At 36.3% G+C, this 9,911-nt stretch overlaps 1 protein-coding gene across 1 annotated transcript in view; it reads left to right on the top strand.

Annotated features, from left to right (window-relative positions):
• PCDH15 (protocadherin-related 15) overlaps positions 1-9,911 on the top strand; it is a 454,971-nt gene that overhangs the window by 83,808 nt on the left and 361,252 nt on the right. The window contains exon 13 of the mRNA XM_006880391.1: positions 8,477-8,609. Coding sequence (XP_006880453.1) covers positions 8,477-8,609 — 133 coding nt within the window. The remainder of the gene's footprint in view (positions 1-8,476; positions 8,610-9,911) is intronic.

Genomic DNA, 9,911 nt, shown 5'->3' on the forward strand with positions numbered 1-9,911 from the left:
GGATTGATTCAGTGACTGGGATAATTGGGATGGGAATGTCAAAGACAGTGCGATTGGCACAGGACAGAGCGGAGTTTAGGGCTGTTGTACATAGGCTCGCTATGAGTCGCAGGTGACTCTACGGCACATAACAACAACAACAACAACAACTTTGCTTGCAAGTGATATTAATGTTATCATTCAATAATTTCCACATTGTACTGGATCACCTTTCTTAAGAAGGGGGACAAATATAGATCTCTTCCAGTCAGTCGGTCAGACAGTTGTCCTCCAATTTTCCTAGCATAGTCTACTGAACACATCCAGGGTGTGTCTGTTACTTATAACCTGTCAATTGGTACCTCATCAATCCCTGGGGCCTTTCTTTTCTTTTCTTTTCTAGTTTTCAGCAGAGCTTCAACTTCTTTATTATCATTGGCTTTTGTTTGTATAGTACTTCCTATAATTTTTCAGTGTCAAGTATTTTTGGCACTATGACTCCATGTATTCCTTCACTCTTATTTTGATGCTTCCTGAATCATTGAAGATTTTGCCCAATTGATGTCTCAGTATTGAAACTAAAGGCCTGAATTTGTGTTTCCTTTCTTACAGATTGAGAAATGAACAAGTTGCAGCAGAGGTCCTAAAATAAGACAGACTAGGAAGCAGGATAGGCCATTTAATTCTGAAATAAGAAACCCTCTAAAACATTACAAACAAAAGAGGATCATATGGAGCTATAGTAGAGGCACAGTCACTAGATGGAGGGTCACTAACAAGTGAGGAAAAACAACTGCAAACAACCATTAATAGATGAAGCATGAATTTAGGAAAACTAGAAGTAAAAAATTAAATGGAATGAATGAAGTTCAGCATTTTAGCCATTGGTGAACTGAGATGTGCTGGCATGGGCCCCTTTGAATCATACAATTATAAGATCTACAATTCAAGGAATAAAAAAACTTGGGAAGACTTGTTTTGCATTCATAGTTAAAAAGGCAATTCCAAGATCTATACTAAAGTAGAATATTTTGGGTGATATCGGATACCATACATATATGTACAAAGAAGACCAACTAATATAAATATTATTCAATTATATTCACTGACAATCAAATTCAAAAGGGAGAAAATTGGATTTCTACTAACTTGGGATCTGAAATAGAACAAACATGCAATTGTTCTAATTTAGAACATTAATGTATTTTCCCAAATGTTTTGTCTTGACATTCTACTATGTTCTTAGAATAAATACTAAGGTAGACATGTTAATTTGCACAAAAAAATGGATTTTAATTGCTATAGTCTGAGGCCAAGATCTGAAATAATTTATGCTTTCCTCTAGGTTAGTAATTTCATTATAAGTCAGGTTGTTTTATACTCACATACAGAAACACATAGTTTAAAGTGGTGAAAATTTTGTTTACTTCAAAAATCTAGTCTTATGATATGTAGAAAGGATAAGCAGATTTAAAATTTAGAAGCCTTGCTTTTAAGTTTATCTACTGCTGCTAATTAACTTTGTAACCTTAGTCAATAACTTAAACTTTCTGATTTTTTTAATCTCCTTTTGTAAAATTAGACCATTAAATTTGATGGTTTTCAAGATCTTTAAAAATCTTAAGTTTATCTGAGAAAATAGGTTTCTTTTTCTACTTTGACCTTCATGACCAAATAAAAGAAGAAATGCTTTATGGGTTTTTTATTTTTTTTTTTAGAATTGGAGATTTATCTGCATCAAGCTGGATATATTAGAAAAATAAAATTTGTATTACATAGATGCTCAGTTTTATGCATTTAGGACTAGCTGTAAAACGTAAATACAAAATACTCACATAAAAAGTTATTATTTATCTAGTGGCTGCCCTATTTTATTATGTGCTTAACTGATGTTGTTGAATTACTCCTATTTATTACTATTCTAATGCTATCATTTTGCAGTTAACGCTATTGGTATTCAATTCTAGAGAAACTAATTCTGACACATTGCTGACATCAGAGATAAAATGAAAATAGAATTTTAAAAGGTGGTAAGCCTTAAGACAGCCAGGGGTTATTTCAGTATATTGTAAGGCAGGGTGAGAATATCAAACTTAAGAAAAGGGAAGAACTTGAACCATAATCATCTCCCAGATACCCCTTTATGCTAATCATAGAAAAAGAAAATAATGAGTAATTTTGGCTTTTTTTTTTTTAGAATAGAGGATAAGGACCGGAGTAAATGGGAATGAAAGAGACAAACGTACTGTGGCACGGTTATTCTCTGCCTCTACCTCAGGCCTAGTTTCTTTTATTGAGTTGAAAATTCTAATTTTTTTTACTGTCTGTAATAAGCAAGTTAGAAGACCTTATTGTAGGATTGCGTGTAAAGCCGTTTTTATTTTCGTTCTCCAATTCAAAGGGAATGAAAAGGGGAATACACACAAGTATAGCCGGTTTAGCGTAAAGTAGGTTTTAATGACCCATGAAAGACTGATACTCTTGTAAAGACGTTATAAAATATTCCAGACCCAAGAGGCTGAAGCTGTAAAGAATAGCAAAAGCTGAAAGGGCTTAACTAGTGAGAAGGAAGCTTTGAACTTGGAGTAGGGTGTGATACAGTTAAAAAATGTTGCTCACCTAGTGAATCCCTTGCCTCCAGAATTGCTGACAGGAGCTTTAGGGCTGTTTGTAGAGGAATCCTCTCCTCCCAGCTGCTTGTTTGTAAAGTTGTTGCAGCCACTAGTTACAGGTATTACTCAGGCAATGATATCAAAATCTAAGGTGGCTAAGTAGCACTTTATAAATCTTTGGAAAGAGATACTGATTTACTAAGTTCAAATCCTAACTCTCCCCACCCCACTGTGGATAAGGCACCTTGCCTGTAAGTCTTGGTCTAGAAATGTAAAAGAATATAATTATTGTTGTCATGTGCCCCCAGTCGGAAATGACTCACATTTGACCATTCAGTAGATTTTCAGAGGCTGTAAATTATGAGTGGAAATCTTTGTTCTCACAGAGAAGTGAGCAGATATGAACCACTTGCTCTAGGGTTGGCAGCAGGGTTCTTTTCCCACTACATTGCCCTTCTAAAATACTCCTTTATGTAAACAAAGTAAGTCAAAGTCCCATTCTATACAATAATATGAAAAGTCATATTTTTTTAAGAAAAGTATATTGTTGATTTTGGTTTTCAATGCATTGATTTAAACTTTTATCGAACTCTTAGGGAGCTCTGGTGGCCTTGTGGGCAGCAGACTGAGCTGCTAACCCGAAGGAATCTCAATCTCCACTCTGGAGAGTTGAATCCACCAGACTCCTTGGAAGAAACATGGACAATTTCTTCTCCTGGGAAGTACAGTATCTGAAAACCCACTGGAAGGTCAGCTATGAGTCAGTTCCAACTCAACTGCATAAATTTAGTTGCATATCAGCCCTGTAGGAGAGAATAGAACTGCCCCAATAGGATTCCCTATGTTTTCACTTAGTGTTTGCCCCAGTAGAGAAAGATTCTGAAAGAGAGAAAAAAACTGGTGAGTTTCAATGATCAACCTCTGGGTTAATATTAGGGTGCCCTGATGGCCTCATGGCAAGACGCTGTGCTGCAATCCCAAAGGCACACAGTTCAAGGCCACTAGCTGCTCTGTGGGAAAAGGACGGGCACTCCTCCCATGTGATTAACTACCTCTGAAAACCCATCTGAGTGTCAGCTATGGGTTGGTTCTGACTCTATGGTACACAACAACAATAACAACAACAACAAGGTTATTATTGGGTCACTTACACTATCCTTTAATTTTTATTATGTTCCTTTACAAGACAGGGAATTTTTGCTTTAACAAATGAAAATAATGAAGTTCAGAGACATTATCTCAAGTGTACACAGAGATGCTAGCGAAATTCAATCCCAGGGTTATGTGAGTATAAATCCTATGCTTAACCACTTGTCTAGCTAGGGCTATACAAAGATAAAGTAGGAATATATTTATAAACTGTTTGAATAGCTTCTTCATAAGAGATGTGAAAGAAGCTAGCATCCTCAAGTACAATATTGGTGACAAAGGAAATTTTTTACCTGCTGTTAGCACTAGAGCATCAGAAAAGGAGGATTAGAGATATAGTCAAATAAACTATTTATTCCCCTTACATAGTGATTGAGACACTGCAATCTTGTTTTGTACATTTGTTTCCTCATTATATTTTTTTCTATTTTAGTCATGATAAGATTAATAAACTGCATATTCATAAAGAATTTTTTTGCCATTTAAATTGCTCTAAACCTTGTACTTTTAAAATGTGTGTGTGTGCGTGTGCGTGTGCGTGTGTGTGTGTGTGTGTGTGTGTGGTGGTATGTGTCATCAAGCCCAGTATAATAATGCATAGCAACTCTATGAACAGTGACTGTAAAGCTTGCCCTATCCTGAGCCAATCTCACCATCCCTGACACGTTTGATCCCATTACCACTGTCACAATTGTCTCATCCAGGATTTTCTTCTCCTGTGCTGATCTTCTACCCTTCCAAGCAGGATCCTTCACCAAGGACTGGTCCCTCCTGGCAACATTTATAAAGTATGTGAGATAAAGTTTCAAAATCCTTGTCTCCAAAAAGCAATCGGTGTTAAGCTCTCCAGGACCTACCTGTTTGTTCCCTTAGCAGTCCGTGGTATGTTCAATACTCTTCTCCAGCACCATAACTCAAAGAAGCAGATTCTTCTGTCATCCTTAGTCATCGTCCAGCTCTCAGATACATATTGAGCAATTGAGAAAACCATGGCCTGAATCATATTTACCTTTTTCTCTAGACTGACGTTTCTCTTTAGCCCCCTGGAAAGGTCCCTAACAGCCGATTTCCCCAATGGAACCTGTCTTTGGTTTTCTGACTGTTGGTGGCAAGAGTGCTGATTGTGGGTCTAAGCAAGAAGAAATTGTTAACAACCTCAATTCCACCCCTACCCTACCTCATCTATCATAATACTTCCAACTGGTCCAATAGAAAAGATCTTTGTTTTCTTGATGTTGAGATACAATCCATATTGAAGGCCTTTTGATGCTTCAAATTCTAAGTCAGTGAATAACGTTTTGTCATTTTCATAGCACAAGTTATTAATAAATCTTCCTCCCATTCTTCTTCATAAAGCCCAGCTTCCTGAATAATCTCTTCTGCATATAGATTGAGAATGTATGGAAAACATATACATCTTTAATGCACTCCTTTCTTGAGTTTTTGAGCCCTTCAGATATATACGCACACACACCAGAAAAATAAAATTATATTAATGTTCTAGGAAAAGTGTAATCTAAAATCATAAGCAGGAAGAGTAACAGATCTTTTTTATTGATTATAAATTCATTTTATTGTTAAATTCTGCCAGTTCTAACTGATATGAACCCGTGTGACAGGGTAGTACTGTAACCGCCTTGTAATCCTTATGACACCAGATCACTAAGTCTTTCTTTCATGAAGACAATGCAGTAGGATGGGTTCAAAATTCTAGATAAAGTAATTTTCAATTAAAATAAGATTGTTTTAGTATAGCATTGTAACAAATGAAGTATGAAATACTTTAAATCCACTACAGCAAATGGATTTGTACTGTGCAGATACACAACTTTCTGCTGAGGAAATGCTCAGAAACAATGTGGATTCAGATTTAATATAAAATAACAAGATTTAAAGTCAATTCTCAGTGTTAACTATTGGTTGTTTTAGTGTTTTGTTGTTTTTTTCAGAAGCTTTGGAAAAAGTACAATGCATTAAAATATTAGTAAAATAATTTCAGAAAAATGTTTTTGATGACTAAATTTTAATTGAGATTAATAAAAAATGGAAAATGCATACCCGTGGAGTTGATTCAACTCATAATGACACTCGTTCAAGTCTCATAGGCTGCAAATCTTCCATCCATCAACAGGTAGATTTGAACTTGTAACTTTTTGGTCAGCAGCCCAATATGATACACACTGCCGCCAGAACGCAGCAGTAAAGAATTGATAACTTTGTATTGTGTTGTTAAAGAAGACTGTGGATTACACTGGGGCTGTCAAAAGAGCATACACATTTGTCTTGGAAAAAGTAAAGTTAGAATGGTCTTTGGAAGCAAAAATGCATTTCCACTGAGTGAGAATTAGCTCATAGCAGATCTTCCTGCAAGTTTCCAGAGGCAGTAAGTCCTGTGGGAGGATATTGCCTGTCTTTCTTCTGTGGGGTATTGGGTGGATGTAAACCACCTGGCTTTGTGTCAGCAGCAAAGCTATTCACTTAATAGGCCATCACAACAAGGACAGTGAAATGTAAGACTTTCCAGGAGCTGCCACAATAGGCATAAGCACAGGAGAGACTCAAGGATGGTTCAGGATCAGGCAGTTGCATTCCTTTGTGCGGAGATTCTCTGTAAGTCAGAACCCAATTGACTGCACTTATTGATGACAAACACATGAGAAATGGTTTTTGAGCATTTTAAGAAAATACTCACCAAAACAAAGATTACAAATACACATTTTAATAAGAACTTCATGATTTTGTTAAAAGGATGTTAAAGCATAAATACAGTAAGTGGTGGTGTGCTATTCGCTATTGCCAATGTCATGTGGATCTTGGCTAAAAGCAAAGAGTACCAGCAGAATGTCTATCTGCCTTTAATTGACTATGCAAAAGAATTTGACAGAGTGGATCACAATGAATTGTTTCTAACCTTGAGAAGAATGATTTATACTTGGACCAGAAAGCAGTTGTCAGAACAGAGCAAACTTCATGGTTCAAAATCAGGAAAGTAGAGTGTCCTGTCTTCATACGTTTTCAAACTGATCATTTGGGAGACTGAACAGATCATTTGGGAGGCTGGGCTGTACAAGGAGAAACATGGCATCAGGATTGGAGGAAGTCTCATCAACAACCTGCATTATGCAGATGACACAATCTTGCTTGCTGAAACTGAGGAGGACCTGAAGCTTTTACTGCAGAAGGTCAAAAGCTGCAGTCTTCAATGTTTATTTAAGTTAAACATCAAGAAAACAAAGATTTTCACCACTGGGCCAATTGGTAGCACCATGATTGAAAAGAAATTGAAGTTGTCAAAATTTCAGCTTCCTCAGCTCCACAATCAACACTGTTGGAACTAGTATTCAGGAAATCAAAAGAAAAATTCAATTGAGGAAGTCTGCTGTCAAGGATGTCTCCAAAGTGCTAAAGAGTAATGATGTCAGTCTAGGGACTAAGGGGCACCTAATCCAGGTCATGGTTTTTACAGTTACTTGCTATGCATGAGGGAACTGGACAATGACTAAGGATGTCAGAAGAAGAATTGATACTTTTGAGTTGTGGTGCTGGTGAAGAGATTGAATATATCATGGACCACCAAGAAAACAAATAGGTCTCTCTTGGAGAGGGTGAATCCAGGTTTCTCTTTAGAGACAAGGATTTTGAAGCCCTGTTTCACAACCTTTAGGCATGTGGTGAGGAAGGACCAATGCTTGGAGAAGGACATCATGATTGAAGGGCAGAGGGCAGAGCAGGAGAGGAAAACGCCAAATGAGATAGATTGACATAGTAACTGAGGACATTGGGGATAGGTGTGTTGGAGTCAGTGAGAATGGATCAAGATAGGGCAGGGTTCAGAGCTATCATATAGAGGGTTGCTATGAGCTGCAGGCATTGTGATGGCACGTAACAACAACAACAACCATATACATACACTTGTTTTTTTAGTTTGTAAATTTCCAGGTTTCATGAAAGTATTTTAATTCATTTTCTCTTTACAAACCTTGAGCATATTGCTTCTTCACCTTTCAACGTGTTAAACTTCAGAGTTTGAACATAAACAAATGACAATTCAATTCAATTTGCTTAGATACGAGTCTCTTATCATTAAAATAGTTTACTATTAGTGTGCAACTTAAAATAATTCTGACTTCTGGCTTTTTATATTATGCTTTTAAATACAAAATTTAAAAAAAATAAATATGTATTTATCTCCTTAATTTTGTTTTTAACTATTTCAAACAAAATTAACTTTCTAATCCTGACTTCTGACATGCACTGACATTACACCATTGATGTTAGTAACTGTACAAAGTGTATGCTTTGTGTGTTATTTTAATGAATACTCCCTTTACTAGTTTAATAGGCAGAGAGCTCCAAGGACAGCACATATTACTAGATGTTTATAGAATGGTTTTTTGCCATTAAAACATAAAGTCAGAAGTCAAGGCAAGATAATTTATTAGCTTTATTTGTATAGCTATTCCTTTTTAATTTGCGCTATTAATCTCAGTAGCTAAAAGTATGCACTGAAGCTTTTTCTGTCCTCTGACTGAGATAATTTTGTAAAGAATATAATTTTTGTTTTAGTGGTAGTTTTCTTTTCCATCCTTTCTCTCTGAATTATTTTATTATTTTCCATAAAAATTTTGAAATTTCCTGCCCTGTAAATCCAATAACCTAATACTGAACGCAATCCATTGTTATATGTTATGTAGGGCTTTTTTTTTAACTGTCTTGTTCACATCTCTTCTCCGCAGGCACTCCATCTGCACTGTGTACATTGAAGTGCTTCCTCCAAATAATCAAAGCCCTCCTCGCTTCCCACAGCTGATGTATAGCCTTGAAATAAGTGAAGCTATGAGGATTGGTGCTGTTTTATTAAATCTACAGGTATGCTTTTTGCTGTAAATGTATAGAAAATTCTATTGCAACATCCTTGAAGACTGCAGACTTATATTTGTTGAATTAAATGATTAATAACTTGCATGTCTGCTTACACTACAATAAATAAAAATTCCATCTAAAAAGGACAGCAAGGATAATATGAATGGGAGATTTTCCTAGTTTATCTATTGATTGCCTCAAATGTTTGACTGGCAGGGATTAACGGCAGTCATTACAGGAAAGCTTGAAAAGATTGGAAGCATGCTCTTGAATATTTTGTACTTTATATTTAGAGAGTCGGCAACTACTATATTTTTTTGTCTTGGGTTCCTTTGTCCCAGCAGGATTTCTTTTTGTGCCAGTGTTGTAAGGGATAATCTTAGACTGAAAGGCTCATTGTAGGCATTTGAATTCTGAAGCAGATTCTACTTCAATCTGTTTCCATGAGCAAATCTTGTAAGGCTGGGCCTCACTGTACATTTACAGATGATGAGTGTAAGTTTATCTGATATTGCCATTGTGTCTTGAGATTCACGAGTATATAAGTCACTTACAAAATGATAATTTGATTTTCATCACTGATATACTCCTAAAATGGAAAATCTCCATCCTTGCGATTTAAGCCTCTGACAGCCTAATGGAAGGATAGCTATGGGTCGGTCCTGACTCGATGGTACACAACAACAGAAGGAAGAATAATCTCCTGTGTGATTAACTGCCTCTAAAAACCTGTTGGGGGGGTCAGCTATAGGTCAGTTCTGACGCAATGATACACAATAATCAGCATATTTTGTCAGTGAAGATTGTCTCTTCAATTGAACACATCATATGAAGTTGTACTACATACAGTGTCAATAACTGTCACTTGCTAGAAAACCATTAAGAACCAAAAATTGAAAATTATTTTACCTGTGGACATTCACAGGACAGAAAAGTATTGCTAATGTTAGAATACGGAATAAGCATTTAAGATTAGTAGAATTCAACTGCAAAGTTCAGGGGTGCACAGTTCAAATCCACCAGATGCTCTGTTGGAGAAGGAGGAACAATCTCCTCCTGTACCAGTCAGATCTGATTTGACAGTACATACAAAAAATAATAAAAATGAAAAAAAAAAGATTAGTAGAATTCATATAAGGAGTATTTCAATATGCCTGAGTCAGATCCAGTATTGTTGTTATTGTTGTTGTTGTTATGTGCCATCGAGTCGCCTGCGACTCATAGCGAAACTCCGCTCTGTCCTGTGCCAATCGCACTGTCTCTGATACTCCCATCCCCATTATCCCAGTCACTGAATCAATCCACCTC

Source organism: Elephantulus edwardii, unplaced genomic scaffold, assembly GCF_000299155.1.
Source record: "Elephantulus edwardii isolate Elephantulus edwardi_28Jun2011 unplaced genomic scaffold, EleEdw1.0 scaffold00007, whole genome shotgun sequence".
Taxonomy (NCBI): Eukaryota; Metazoa; Chordata; class Mammalia; order Macroscelidea; family Macroscelididae; genus Elephantulus; species Elephantulus edwardii.